This window comes from Dasypus novemcinctus, chromosome 19 (genome assembly GCF_030445035.2).
Source record: "Dasypus novemcinctus isolate mDasNov1 chromosome 19, mDasNov1.1.hap2, whole genome shotgun sequence".
NCBI lineage: Eukaryota > Metazoa > Chordata > Mammalia > Cingulata > Dasypodidae > Dasypus > Dasypus novemcinctus.
This window is the reverse complement of record NC_080691.1, coordinates 72,376,506-72,393,129: the sequence shown is the minus strand read 5'-3', so window position 1 is coordinate 72,393,129 and position 16,624 is coordinate 72,376,506. Positions and strand designations below refer to the sequence as shown.

Genomic DNA, 16,624 nt, shown 5'->3' with positions numbered 1-16,624 from the left:
ACTGACTATTCAAAGAAGCAAATAAAATAAAATATCAACAACTGTTAAGTTCCATTGGTGGACAGCTGGATATTCTTGCTCTATTTTCTCAATTTTTGTGTTATTTTTGATAATTTTCATAACAAAAAAGTAGGGGGAATCAAACACAATCACAATATTTGTGAAGAGTTGAAATGGGCCATATTTTGACAAATGGAACATTCCTTAAGATGCTGCTAAAATGACAATATTCATAGGATATATTTAGGGAAACTATATACAATCATGAGGAACATAATCATAAGGACACTAATAAGAAACAACTAATTTCCATTCAATACATTCAAAAAGAGCATCTATTAAATAATCCATTAGTAAACTAATTAGTTGTGTAAACTGGGGGGGTTGATCCTTTAGTGAGATGACTTTTGATAAATTCAAAATTTGGCAAATCTATTCTCAGTGAATAAGTCTGCTTTCTACTCTATCAAGAGTTAGGGAGTCATTTGGAAGACAGGGGTGATAAATATAGGTTTCAGAAGCAGGTTTCAGAGAGGGCTTAGGCAGGAGAGTGAGTTCTGGGGCTGGAAATGATATTCATTTTTTATTATTACTGAAATAATGAAAATGCCCTAATGATAATTGAGGTGTTGAATACTCAATTATGTAATTATACTAAATACCATTGATTGTTCACTTTGGATGAATTATACGCTTTTTTAATATGTATCCAAAAAATTGATTTGTTAAAAAATATATATACATTAGAGATCTGCTAGGGTCTGCTCCCTGCAACCATGTTTATAGTAAAGAAAAGGAAGCCTAAAATCAAACCAATATCAAACAAGGGGAATTATGTCAATAATTATATCAGTTCCATGGAATATGATCTAGCTACCTATTTTAAATGATAACTATAATGACTACACATAAATCTGAAAATGATAGAATAGCTAGTAAAAAGTATAAAATTATATGATTACAAACAATAAAATTCCCCTTCCTTTTAAAAATTTTTAGTATTTTGTTTAAAGTAAAAACGGGGACCCTTTTGTAAATAAATACAAGTGGATAGGTGCTGAGCAAGCACCTTATAGGAAAAACAGTAAGTTAGAGCCTGTTCAGAAAGCAAATGTCCATGGTGATGCAATCTGGAGCAGCGGGTTTTGAGCAGGGTGTTTTATGGCTATTGCCTGCCTGCGCGCCCCCCTCTACCGCCACCTCTCGCATTCCCTCACCACGTCGGGACCCACCACCTTCCCCGACGCTGCAGCCACCTCTGCCTGACTCAGGCCTTGAGGCCCTGAGAAGAAGCAGTTTTTTTCCATCTCCTTCGAGGGCCTGGGCACAGCCCTGGTGGACGGTGGTGGTGGCAGAGGAATGAGTGCGATGGGCAGCAGCGGAGCGGGGTGCAGGGCGTCGCGGGGGTGGGGAACCGTACCAGGGGCCGTGGGAACGACAGCTTCACCAGGCCTCGATGCCCCGGTAACCTGCCACTCATTACCCTCATCATGAAGTAGAGCTAAGAGCCAGAGCCTGTTTGACAACTTCCACTAGCACTGCCTGGCCCACGTGGATACCAAGCCGGATGGAAAAGTTTGTGGCTACCCATCTGGACTAGCAGGAATGGAATCCGACAATGAACGAGCTGCGAAATGGGCTGAAGTAGAGTGTGGTTCAGTCAGGGCTGTTGGAAGCTGGAGTAGACAGAATTATTTCTCAGGTGGTGGATACAAAACTAAACCACATCTTCAGACCACAGATGGAATGAGTGATTCATGAGCTCCTGGCCTCACAGAAGAAAGAAGCTGTGCCAGTCACCCCTCCAGAGCCTGAAAGCATGCACCCCTGTTCCTTCCCAGGATGTGTCCTAAGAACCTGCCTGACATCTTTGGAAAGCTCCATTTAATTAATAGTGAAAAAAGGATTCAGTTACATAAGAGTACAACTGCAGAATGAAGGTAGCGAGGTCTGCACTGATTGCAAGATTTCAGCCTTGACTGTGGTGCAGTGTCTGCACTGATTGCAAGATTTCAGCCTTGACTGTGGTGCAGCGAGTGTGGCAGCAGGAGGCTGACTGTGTGTGCCCCCTGCACTGTGCTGCCATCTGGCCAGCCTACCCCAGGAGATGACATCCAGCAGACAGTACACACGACAGCAATCTGAGGTTTTCCTGAAACATACCCTTTATACTAGACCTTGGAGACAGCATATGGCTTTCAGGATCTGTGCGCTGAGATAAACAATAGCTATGTCAAGGAACATAAGCAATCCAGACTCAAAGAAGCAATTTCAAAGCATGACCAGAAAGGTTAGCAGGGAGTGTGTATTTGGCAGAGTTTATTTCCTATTGCCTCTCACAGTTGCAAACTAGAATGTACAAACCATTAGCCTATTTGAGCTTAAAATTGTTGGGATCATCCTCAGAATGAAAGAATAAAATATGGGAGAGAATGTACTTACTGGTATTCTACTATAGAATTATTGTGACTCTAGCAATGGAAGAAACTGTATCATTGATGAGCAGACAGTGGCCATGGTAGTTGCTGAGGGCAGGGAGAGGGAAGAAGAGGTGTGATATGGGGGCATTTTCCGGACTTCAAGTTGTCCTAAATGATATTGCAGGGACAGATGCAGGACATTATATGTCCTGTCATAACTGACTGAATGGACTGGGAGAGAGTGTAAACTACAATGTAAACTATAATCCATGTGGTCGAGCAGTGTTCCAAAATGTATTCACCAGTTGCAATGAATGTACCACAATAATGAAAGAGGTTCTTGATGTGAAGGAATGAGGGGGATGAGGAATGGGGGTATAATGTAACATTTTATGTAATCTATGTATCTTTTTAAGAAAGATAATAAAAAATAAAATAAAAATCATCATCATAAAAAATTTGTTGGGACCATGTCCATGAATCTTTTGACCAATTGCCTTTCCCCTGTAAGACGTGAGAAAGCATGAGACCACAGAATGAGTGATGACACTCAGACTAAACATAAGGAAAAACATTTGCAGGCTCTCTATCAGGGCTTCTTCCTTTCCTGCAAGGACTGATGAGTGCAGAAATGAAGATTATTGGTAAGGATAACTAAAAGAACTGAAAGCAGGAATACAGACAGACATTTGCACTGATGTTTATAGTGGCATTATTCACAATGGCCAAAAGATGGAAACAATCCAGGTGTCCACCAATGATGAATGGATAAATAAAATGTGGTATATGAATACGATGGAATATTGTTCAACTATAAGAATAAAGGAAGTTGTGGTGCATATGACAACATGAATAAGCCTTGAGGACATTATGTTGAATGAAACAATTCAGACACAAAGGACAAATATTGTATGATCTCACTAATATGAACTAAATGTAAGGAGCAAAGTCATGGAGTTGATTAATAGCTAGAAGATCAGTCACAAGAAGGCAGAATGAGGATAGAGAACATGAGCTGAGGCTTAATTTGTGCAGAATTTCTAATAAGGTTGATTGTAAATTTTTTGAATTGAACAGAGGTGACAATAGCACATTAGAGTGAATATTATTAGCAGCACTAATATGGAAATATGATTGTGGTTGAAAGGGAAAGTTTACATCACTAAAAGAAAAGCTAAAGGGTGAAACATAAGACTCAGAATAAATGAAAGGAGGACTCAAACAAATATATACACACTGATGTTCATAGTGACATTATTCACAATTGTCAAAAGACGGAAACAGCCCAAGTGTCCCTCAACCCATGAATGGATAAACAAAATGTGGTATATACATACGATGAAATATTATTCATCTGTAAGAATAAACGAAGTCCTGATACGTGTAACAACATGGATGAACCTTGAGGACATTGTGTTCCATGAAAAAAGCCAGGCACATAAGGACAAATATTGTTTGATATCATTAATATGAACTAATTATAGTGAGCAAGCTCATGGTCTTAATATCTAGATTCTAGAATATACATTACCAGGAAATGGAACATGGCAAAGAAAGGCAAGCTGATGCTTAATGTGTGTAGAAATTTACAATAAGGTTGATAGTAAATGTTTGAAAAATGGATAGAGGTGATGGGAGCACATTTTTGTGCAGGTACTTGACAGTACTGAATTGTGAGTATGATTGTGGTTGAAAAGGAAAATTTAAGGTCACATGTGTCACTAGAAGGAAAGCTAGAGGATGAAACATGGGACTATATAATATAGTGAGCCCTGTTGTGGATGATGCATGTGGTTAATAGTATAAATATAAGAATATTTTTTCATGAGCTATAACAAATGTACATTAATAATAAGGTAGTATATGGGAAAAAAAGACAACTAATGCAAAATAATGACTATAGTTAACTGTAATATTGTAATATATTTTCAGTAATTGTAACAAAGGTACTTTAACAATGCTAGTAGTCAATAATGAGGGGGATAGGTGGTAAGGGTTTTTTCTTTTTTATAATCAGAGCAAAGAAAATGTTCTAAAATTGACTGTGGGGGTGAGTGCACAACTCTTTGGTTTTATACTGAGAACCATTGATACTGATTATGCACTTTGGATGGACGTATACTGTGTGAATCTTTAATTTAAAAATAAGAATGAGGGAAACGGACTTTGGCCCAGTGGTTAGGGCGTCCGTCTACCATATGGGAGGTCCGCGGTTCAAACCCCGGGCCTCCTTGACCCGTGTGGAGCTGGCCATGCGCAGTGCCGATGCGCGCAAGGAGTGCCGTGCCACGCAAGGGTGTCCCCCGCATGGGGGAGCCCCACGCGCAAGGAGTGCGCCCGTGAGGAAAGCCGCCCAGCGTGAAAAGAAAGAGCAGTCTGCCCAGGAATGGCGCCGCCCACACTTCCCGTGCTGCTGACGACAACAGAAGCGGACAAAGAAACAAGACGCAGCGAATAGACACCAAGAACAGACAACCAGGGGAGGGGGGGGGGGGGAATTAAATAAATAAATAAATCTGTAAAAAAAAAAAAATAAGAATGAAAGGGAGGCTATTACTAAGACCCTGCTTTAATATAAAGGATTATAAGAGGACATATGAACAACTTTATGTCAACAAATTAGTCTACCTTTACTGGCTCTAAAAGAAATAGAAGCTCTCAACAGATCAATAACAAGTAAAGAGATAGAACCATTAATCAAAAACTTCTCAACAAAGAGAAGCCCAGAACCAGATGGTTTTCCTCTTGAACTTTATCAAACATTCAAAGAAAGCTTAACACCGGTACTATTCAAAAATCTTCCAACAAATTGAAGAGAGGGAACACTTCCCAACTTATTCTATGAGGCCAGCATAACCCTATTGGAAATCCAAATAAAGATATCACAAGAAAAAAACAATGCAGATTGATATCCCTCATGGATATAGATGCAAAAATCCCCAACAAAATACTAGCTAACAGAACTCAGCATCACATTAAAATAATTAAACACCATGATCACAGGGATTTATCCCAAGTACACAAAGATGGGTCTACATAAGAAATTCAATCATTGTAATATACCACATTAATTGAAAGAAGGCAAAAAATTACACGATAATCTCAATTGACACAGAAAATGAATTTTTAAAAAATCCATTACCCATTCCTGATAAAAATACTCAGAAAACTAGTAACAAAAGGAAAATCCTTAACATCAAAAACATCAGCATTTATGAGAAACCCATAGCTAACACCATAATCAATTGTGAAAGACTAAATGCTTCTCTGCTAACATTAGGAACAAGACAATTATGTCTTCTACTACCACTATTATCCAACACTGTGCTGGGCATTCTATCCAGAGCCAGTAGGCAAGAAAAAGAAATAAAAGGCATACAAATAGAAAAGAAAGAAGTAAAATTCTATTTGCAGATAACATAATCCCTTACACAGGGAATCCTGAAAAATCCATAAAAGAAGCTACTAGAGCCAATAAACAAATTCAGCAAGGTATCAGGGTACAAGACCAAATTGCAGAAAGAGTACTGTTTGCACATGCTAGTAATGAACAATTGAAAAATAGGAAAGCAAGAAAAAAATCCATTTGCAATAACAACTAAAAGAATAAATATTTTGGAATAAATTTAACTAAGGATGCAATGGACTTGTACTGGAAAACTCCAAATCATTGCTGAAAAAAGTTAAAGAAATCCAAAATAAATGGACAGACATTACATGTTCATGGGTTGGAAGACTAAATATTATTAAGATGTCAATTTCACCCAAAGCAATATACAGATTCAATGCAATTCCAATAAATATTCCAAGGGGGGAGGGGAGGAGAGCAGATTTAGCTCAGTGGTTGAGCCCCTGATTCCCATGTACAAGGTCCTAGGTTCAATCTCTGGTACCTCTCAAAAAAAATTCCAACAGGTTTCCAGAAATGGAAAAGTCAATAATCAAATTCATGTGGAATATTTAGTGGTACCAAATTGCCAAAATCACCTAGAAAATGAAAGTTGAATAGCTCACACTTCCTGATTTTAAATTTTATTTCAAACCTACAGTAATCAGCATAGTACTGGCATAAAGATGGACATATAGGCCAATGGAACGGAACTGATGGTTCATTAACAGACCCTTACATCTACGGTCAAGTGACTTTTGACAAGACTATCAAGCCCACCCAGTTGTGGCAGAACAGTCTATTGAGCAAATGGTGCTGAGAGAACTAGATACTCATATCTAAAAGAAAGAAAGAGGACACCTCTCTCATACCTTATACAAAAATTAACTCAAAATGGATCAAAGACCTAAATATAAAACTAGAACCATAAAATTCCTAAAAGAAAATGTAAGGAAACATCTTCAAGACTTGGTGATGAGTGGTGGATTCTTAAGCCTTACACTGAAAACTTGAGCAATGAATGGAAAAAATGGACAAATGGGACCTCCTCAAACTTAAACACTTTTGTGATTCAAAGCACTTTGTCAAGAAGTTGAAAAGGCAGGCTATTCAATGGGAGAAAATATTTGGAAATCAGATCTCTGATAAGGGTTTGATTTCATGCTATATAAACAGATCATACAACTGAACAATAAAAGAGCAAGCAATCCAATTTAGAAATGGGCAAAAGACTTAAATAGACATTTCTCCCAAGAGGAAATACAAATGGCAAAAACCACAAGAAAAAAATGTTCCATATTACTAGCTATTAGGGAAATGCTGATCAAAACTACAACGAGATATCACCTCATATATCATAGTATGGCCATTATTAAAAAAAAAAAAAAGGAAAATAAGTTCCAGAGAGAATGTGAAGAAATAGGAACACTCCTTCACTGTTGGTGGGAATGTGGAAAGTTATAGCCTCAAGTGGATGATAGTTTGGCAGTTCCTCAGGAAGTTAAATATAGATCTTCTGTATGATCCAGCAATCCCTCCTGGTACAGTCTACTAGGAATATTGTCCATAATAATTGAAAACAGCAATATAAACAGCCACTCATAGTGGCATTATTCACAATTGCCAAAAGATGGAAGCAACCCAAGTGTCCATTAATCAATGAATGGATAAACAAAATGTGATATATATATACGTGATGGAATACTATGAGCTGCTGCAAGAAGAAATGAATTGGGATGCCTATGATAACATAGATGAACCTTAAAGACATTATCCTGAGTGAAATAAGCTAGATACAAAAGGACAAATATTGTATGGTTTCATTAATATGAACTAAATAGGAAGAATAAATGTACAGAGTTAAAACCTAGAGTATAGGTTACTAGGAGCTAGTGTGAGGGCTGAGAAGGAGTACTGATACTTAATGTATATTGAATTTTTAATTAGTTTGACTGTGAATGTGTGGAAAGGGATGGAGTTGATGGTAACATCATAGTGAATATAATTAACACGGCCAGTTTATAAATGGGATTGAGGCTGAAAGGGATAGTCTAGGGACACACATACATACACACACTACAGTATTCAAAACAGTATGGGTCTGGCACAATGTGAGACATTTACATCAATGGAATTGACTTAAGAGTTCAGAAATAAACCCTTACACCTTTGGAAAATTAATCTTTAATTAACATAACAAGTCATAACAAGTCCACTCAGTAGGGAAAAATAGTATCTTCAACAAATCGTGATGTGAGAACTAGATAGCCATATGCAAAAGATTGAAGTTCGACTCCTACCTCTCAGCAGATACTAAAATTAACTTGAAATGAATCAAAGAACTAAATACAAGAATTAGATCTATAAAACTCCTTGGAGAAATCTCAGGGAAACATCTTCCAGATCTTGTGTTAAGTGGTGGTTTCTTAGACTTTATATAAAAAGCACAAGCAAGAAAGGAAAAAACAAATTGGACTTAATCAAAATTTAAAACTTTCGTGCATCAAAATACGTAATCAGGAGTGTAAAAAGACAGCCTAAAGAATGGGAGAAACTATTCAGAAACCATATCTCACAAGCTTTAATATCTATAATGTGTAAAGAACCTCTATAACTAAAAAAAAAAAAAGACAAATGACCCAATAAAAAGGTGTCTTGAAGAGACATTTCTCCAAAGAAGATAAACAAATGGTCAATGAGCACATGAAAAGATACTCAAAGTCATTAGCCATTAGTGAACTACAAATTAAAACCATAATAAGATACAATCTCACACCCACTAGAGTGGCTACTCTTAAAAAGAAAAGAAAATAACAAGAATGGGAGAGGATGTGAGAAATAGGAACATTTGGACATTGTTGTAAATGTAGTTCTGCAGCCACTATTGAAAATCATTTTGAAATTCCTCAGAAAGTTAAACACAGAATTATCATTTGACTTGGCAATACCACTTCTGGATATATATTCAAAAGAATTGAAAGCAGTGACTCAGACATTTGCACACCAATATACTTAGCAGCATTATTCACAATTGCCAAAAGGTGGAAGCAATTAAAATGCCCATCAACACATGAATGGATAAACAAATGTGATGTATTTTTACAATGTAATATTATTCAGCTATAAAAGGAATGAAGCTGATGCATGTAACAACATGGATGAACCTCGAGCATTTTACCAATGTCATTTTCCTGGTATTGGGCAAAGGGGAAGCAAGATGGCATCTGAGTGAGTGCGCCCTCGTCAACTCTCCTGCAAAAAAAACCTGGCTGAGTAGGAAGAGAATCCTGCCAGAGTGAGCTGTTTTGGGAACCCACAAAGCAGGAGGTTTCTGGACATCAAACTGGAGAGAGTGCAACAATAGTGTTTGCTCGAGGTAAAACTGTGGGTTTCTGGTTCGTGAGCCGGAAGCTGTGGGAAAGCTAAACCCTTCCCCTAGGGCTGATAACCGCAGCATTCCCTGAACACCACTAGTCACAGAGTAGCATTCCTGAGGCCCTTGTTCCCCAAAGATGCGAACCCCAAACTCGCGTTCCCTGAGCCTCACGTTTCCCAAACCCCATGTTCCACAGAACGTGCATTCCCTGAACCCACGTTCCTCAAGCCCACAATGCCCCTAGCCTGCATTCCCTAAACCCAGTACTCCCTGAACCCCAGCATTTCCCCAGCCTGCCGGTCTCAGACAAAATCCGAGGGAGTGGGATGATTTTGATGGGGAGTGAAAAGGGGCCTGAGCAGTGCAGGTTAAATTGTCTGTTCCCCCTTTTTCTAAGCTTGGAGAAGCATGCCAGCTGCCTTGGGGAGAGACTAGGAAGAGAGGAGAGGTGAATCTGCTGAGAGAGCCCCATTTACCTAAACACCCTGGGATAGGGAAAATCAGTCTGGGAGAAGGTGGAGTCAGGCAATTAACTAGTCCTGTACAACACACCTAAGGGAGGGGGCAGTAGGAAGTGCTTGGTAGGCTTCCAATACCATATTTAGGGTTCCCAGCAAGGTGTGGGTGCTCTCTCTCAAAGAGACTAAGAGTCATTATTTTCTGTGATGAGTAGGTTCACCAGGGTCCCATTTGAATCTCAGAGGGGAGCCCTCACACAGCCTTCCTGCTGCCCTGGGAGAGAGGGAAGTGAGGAAGGGAGAAAGGGGAAAGGATAGGCTCCTAAGCATTTCTTCAATTGCAAAGGGGACTCCTTGCTTGAGGCCTTGTCTGGTCTTTTTTGTTGGTTTGTTTTCTTGTCTTTCCTTCCACTTTATTACCCCGCACCACCCCTTTTTTTCTCTTTTCCCTTTTTTTTCATTCTTCTTCTTTTCTATTAGGTGCTGCAGGCACTGTTTCTTGTGTGCTGTGCTTCCTTACCCTCAATTTCCTCTTTTCTGTGTATACTGATTTTGGTTACCAATGCTATCCCCTTTCCTTTACAATCCTTCTATCTTCCATCATCTATTGTTTCTCTTACATTGAACCTCTTTGTTTAGCCCCCAATTTTTCTGACTTTTTATTTCTAACACCTCTATTCTATTTTCTTTTATTCACTTTTTAGGTTATTGGCCTTTCTTTTCTCTTTCCCTCCCTTTTGACCACACTGGCCTTTTAATTCATACTATATTCTTCTCCATATTCAGTTTACCATCTCACTGTAGATACTCCACTTTTGTACTGTTATAACTCAACAGAGCTTACAGAGTTTAATATTCATTCGCCTAGGTCTCACATGGTTCTTCTGCTAACATTTACTATTAATAGTATTATTATACTTTTTCTTTTCTTACCTCTTTTGTTTTCCCTGGCCCTAATATTTTCCTTCAAGGGAACTTAGACAACAACAAGGAAATAGAATAAGAAGAACAAAGTGTCAAAGAGAAGACTAAACTCACACACAAAAACAGCACCTAAATAAAACCCAGAATAGATGGACAAGATAATCAACTGAACAAACATATCAAGATAAAATGATGACCAGACAACAACAAAAAATTACAAACCATACCAATAATTAGGAAAACATGGCCCAATCCAATGAACAAACTAAAAACCAGGAAGATGAGCAGAACATTGAACAACTAATCAAAGCTCTCAAAACAAATACCATGGACCAATTCAATGAAGTAAAAGAAGAGATTAAGGATATTAAGAAAACACTTGGAGAGCATACAGAAGAAATTTTAAATATACCTAAAAAGATAACAGATATGATGGTAATGAATAGCACAATCCAAAAAATCAAAAATACACTCTCAGCAAATAACAGCAGATTTGAAGAGTAAGAGGAAAGAATTATTGATGTGGAAGACAATACATCTGAAATCAAACAGATAGTAGAATTGATTGATAAAAAGACAGAAAAAATCCAGCAGGGACTTAGGGACCTGAATGGCAATGCAAAATGCACAAACATATGCATTATAGGCATCCCAGAAGGAGAAGAGAAGGGAAAGGGGTCAGAAGGGGTGTTGGAGGAAATAATGGCTGAAAATTCTCAAACCTATTTAGGGAGTGTGTACATGTCCAGGAAGCACAACGCACCTCAAAAAGCATAAATCCCAACAGGCCTACCCCAAGACATCTACTTGTCAAATTATTCAATGCTCAAGACAAAGAGAAAATACTGAAAGCATCAAAAGAAAAGAGAACTATCACATATAAGGGAAGCTCAATAAGATTAGTGCTGATTTCTCACCTGAAGCCATGGAGGCAAGAAGGCAATGGTATCACATAGTCAAGGTACTCAAAGAAAAAAAATTTCCAGCCAAGAATAATCTATCCAGCAAAGCTAGCTTTCAAAAATGATGAACAGTTCAAAATATTCACAGATAAACAGAAACTAAGAGAGTATTCTAACAAGAAACCTGTCCTTCAAGAGATACTAAAGGGAGTTCTGCAGGAGGAAAGAAAAAACAGGAGAGACAGAGTTGGAGGAGAGTGTACAAACAACTAAAAAGATAAAAACAGAAAGAGAAAAAAAAACAGATGCACAAATCCAAGGAAAATATGGCTAATGTAAATAATTCCTTGAGAGTAATAACATGGAATCTCAATGGATTAAACTAACCATTCAAGAGACACAGATTGGAAGAATGGATAAGGAAATATGACCCATCTGTATACTGTCTACAAGGAACCCATATTAGACCCAGGGATTCAAGGAGGTTGAAAGTGAATGGCTGGAAAACAATCTTAAAAGAAAACAATAACCAGAAAAGGGCAGGAGTAGCTGTATAAATACCAGAAAAAGAGACTTTAAATACTAAACTATTGTGAAAGACAAAGATGGACACTACATATTAGTAAAAGAAGTAATTTTCAAGAAGAAAGAACAAACATAAACATTTATGCACCTAACCATGGTGCCTCCAAACACATGAGGCAAACAGTGGAAAAACTAAGTGAAGGAATAGATGCCTCTACAATTAGTGGGGGATTTTAAACACCACTATTACCATTGGACAGAACATCTCAACAGAGAACCAATAAAGAAACAAAGACTTTAAACAATATTAGAGGAGGTGGACCTAATAGACATATACAGAACATTACACCCAAACACAGCAGGATATACATACTTCTCAAGTGCACATGGATCATTCTCCAAGACAGACCACATGCTAGGCCACAGAGAAAGCCTCAATGAATTCAGAAAGATAGAAATCACACAAAATAATTTCTCTGACCACAGTAGGATGAAGCTGGAAATCTGCAAGGGAAAGAGAACCAGATTAGGCACCAAGATATGAAAGTTAAGCAACACACTGTGACACAAACAGTGGGTCAAGGAGGAAATCTCAAAAGAAATCAGTAATTACCTTGAAACTAATGGAAATGACAGCACAACATATCAAAACTCATGAGACGCAGCAAAAGATGTACTGAGAGGGAAATTCATAGCCATAAATTCATACCTCAAAAAAAAAGAGCTAAAATTGAAGACCTAACAGCACACTTGGAGGAATTACTAAAAAAGAAAGAAAGAAAGAAAGAAACCAACCCCAAAGGAAGAAGAAAGAAAGAAAGAAAGAACAAATATCAGAGCAGAACTAAAGGAAATAGAAAATAAGAAATCACAAGAAAAACAAACAAAACAAAGACCTGGTTCTTTGAGAAGATCAACAAAATTGACATACCCTTAGTGAGACAAACAAAGAAAAAAAAGAGAGAAAATGCAAATACACAAAATAAGAAATGAGTAAGGGGATATCACCACTGACCCCACAGAAATAAAGACTATCTTAAGAAGATACTTTGAAAAACTGTATGCCAACAGGAAGGACAATTTAGAGGAAATGGACAAATTCCTAGAAACACATGAGCAGCCTACATTGATGAAAGAAGAAACTGATGATACGAAGAAAACCAATCATAAGTAAAGAGATAGAATCAGTCATTAAAAACCTCCCAACTAAGAAGATCCCTGGACCAGACTGCTTCACAGGTGAATTATACCAAACATTCCCCAAAAAACTAACAACAATCTTGGTTGAACTCTTTCAAAAAATTGAAATAGAAGGAACATTGCCTAACTCACTCTATGATGCCAACATAACCCTAATACCAAAGCCAAACAAAGACAACACAAGAAAGGAAAATTACAGATCAATCTCTCTAATGAACCTGGATGCAAAAATCCTCAAAAAAAAATTCATGCTAATTGTATTCAATAACACATCAAATGAAATATACACCATGACCAAGTGAGTTTCATCCCTGGTATGCAAGAATGGTTTAATATAAGAAAATTAATCAATATAATACACCACATAAAAATATCAAAGGAAAAAAATCACATGATCAAATCTATAGATGCAGAAAATGCATTTGACAAAACACAGCACCCTTTCTTGATAAAAACACTGCAAAAGATAGGAATAGAAGGAAACTTTCTGAACATGATAAAGGGTATATATGAAAAACCCACAGCTAACATCATTTACAATGGTGAAATCCTAAAATCTTTCTAAGATCAGGAACAAGACAAGGATAATCACTATCACCACTTCTACTTAACATTGTGTTAGAAGTACTTGCTCAAGCACTGAGGCAAGAAGCAAATATAAAAGCATCCAAACTGGAAAGGAAGGAATAAAATTTTCACTATTTGCAGATGACATGACCCTATGCATAGAAAGCCCTGAGAAAACTACAACAAAGCTTCTAGAACTTATAAATGAGTTCAGTAAAGTTGCAGGTTATAAGATCAAATGCACAAAAATCAGTAGCATTTCTGTACACCAATAATGAGCAATCTGAGAAGGAAAACAAGAAACAAATACCATTTACAATAGTAAATTAAAAAATTGAAAACCTAGGAATGAATTTAACTAAAGATCTAAAAGACTTAGGGAAAAAAAAAAAAAGAAAGGATGTAGACATTGATGTAGGAATGAAAGAAATTACCTTGCCATTGTACATACTGGGCAACACCTATTACAGTGATGAAAGGCAAAACATCAGAAACAAAGTTTTATATTATTTTTCATTTTTAATACCCCAATTTATTTTTACTATATTTTAGTTTTTCTAAATTAGTATGTATTCTATTTCTAATCTTTAAAACTATCACTACTATTTCATTTTCCTACTAATTGAATTTGGCAATATATTAGGCTTCATTTTTTAAGAAGTTTTGGACCACAGAGGGGTTCAACTATGGCAATGGAGGAATGCTGGCGTGGGGTGTTATTGATGGGGAACACATCATTTGGAGGGAGTTCTCCAGGGCATGTATATAGGGTATATAAAAATATTTGGATATTCATTGGGTATTTTCAGAATAGTTAAGGATACAAATGACAACTGAGGGAGTGCTGAGTTTCTAGCCAAGGGAACTCTGTCAGATTCCCCAATGGAATAGCAACAGTCCCCAAGAGCAAGGGCAAAGACCCATGAACAAGGATGGTCCAATGATGAGCCCTTGATACTGATGACTCTGCTTATAAGCCTGTGTGCCTGAAATTTCAACTAGGCCTAGGGCTGCAGGGTGCCTAAAAGTTACCATCTGAGAGCCTCCATGTTGCTCAAATGTGGCCAGTCTTGAAGCCAAACTCAGCATGTAAATGCATTGCCTTCTCCCCAGCATGGGACATGACTCCCAGGGATGAGCCTCCCTGGCACCAAGGGATTACTACCAATCACCAGCTGGTGATGTTACTAGAAAAAGATACTGAATAAAAGGGGAAAATGGTAAAGACAAATGAGCTTATATTGCTAAGAGACTTCAAAAATAGTTGGGAGGTCATCAGAGGGTCACGCTTACGCATATCTCAGCAGGATCCCAGAGACAGCCAAAGTAGATACAACCCCAGGTGCTGGTGCCACTGAGGGCAGTGGAGACACACAGGTTCTACAGTCATGGCAGATGGCTCTGGAGTTCAGTGCCTGCTCAGTGGGCCCTCCTTTGGAATTTGTGCTCCTGAGTGTGATGGAGTTGGACTCAGAAACAACCTTTTTATACATGCCTCTTCTGTCACTTTTACTGAACCCGTGGTGGAAAGTGGGGTCGGTGTACACTCAGGAGACTTGAATCTCTGGTTTGGCCATGTGCCAGCTGGGCTCTGAGCCACAACAGAGTAGCAACTCCTACCCTTCAGTTCATTGGACCTATCCAGGTCAGCTAACAGGGAGGGAAGATGTTTAACCACCACACCAGGCAACCAAGAGTGCCTACAATTGCAAGCAGGAGAACTGCATCCATCAGCGATATGGGATCTAACCACCCCCCCTTCATATAGAGTTGGAGTGGCTATCACCATCCCAGGGTCCACAGGATAGAGGAATAACATATGGATTAGAGTGGACTTACTGGTATTCTACTGTAGAACTATTGTGACTCTAGCAATGGAAGAAATTGTATAATTGATGTGGAGACAGTGGCCACAGCAGTTGCTGAGGGCAGGGAGAGGGAATCAACATGACTGGAAAGATAATAAGGACACATCCCCTGCTCATGAGGAATTTCAGGGCAAAGCAAGGAGTGCCTGTGACTGAGTCCAAAGCTCCCTCACATCTTTTCTCTGCATCTCCCAGGTCCTAGCTTTGAGGCCAAATATCTTGGCTTTCTACAAGGAGGTAGAGAGAGGTCACCCATTGGTGGAGCTAGAAATAGACTGGTAGGACTGGGATCACTTGGAAGTATGTTAAGGTCTCAGCAGCTGAGGATAAATGGTGTGGAGTGAGAATGGGGATGCAAGGTGAGGAATGAATGGCAATGTGAGCATTGTTCCTCTTCAGTTTGACCCATGGAAAATAGAGGTGGGAGTGGGACAATAGGTCTGTTTTCTTCTCTCCCCAAGGCCCTGGATTCAGGGTGGCAGGAATGGCTGCTGCCCACAAGGCACTTGAAACACTTGGTCATCAGGGCCTTGAGTACTCACCGCTGGGGATGGAGGTTGAGGCCTGATGTGTGTAACCTGCAATGAGAATAAGAGGCTGAATTGCAATGCTGGCAGGAGAGGGATTTCCAAGATATACCTTGAGGTCCACCAGTCCCCATTCCCAACTGAGACATCAAGTCTATATAGTTCAAAAGTTGCTGCAAGTAAGGCAGTTCCATCCATCTACCCCATGGGATCTAAGCCCTCTCTCAATTAGAAATAGAGTAATCTAAAGTACGTTTAAAAAATAATAATATATTAAAAAAGAAAAGAAACAGTCTAATAACATATAGATTTTTGTATTTTTCAATTATATCCAATTGCAGTATCATATAAGGACAAATAAAATAGTTATGCTAAATTGACCAAAAAAAAAAAAGTAATGCTCTAATAGCAACAGTATCCTGTTCTTAAAATGCAGAGTAATTGAAAATCCAATTTATTTCTTCATGGG

The 16,624-nt window shown here is 38.3% G+C and overlaps 1 protein-coding gene across 1 annotated transcript in view; it reads right to left on the bottom strand.

Moving 5' to 3' along the window:
- Positions 1–16,624, bottom strand: part of MUC16 (mucin 16, cell surface associated) — a 102,587-nt gene that overhangs the window by 29,411 nt on the left and 56,552 nt on the right. Inside the window, exon 21 of the mRNA XM_012519078.3 lies at positions 16,171–16,206. Coding sequence (XP_012374532.3) covers positions 16,171–16,206 — 36 coding nt within the window. The remainder of the gene's footprint in view (positions 1–16,170; positions 16,207–16,624) is intronic.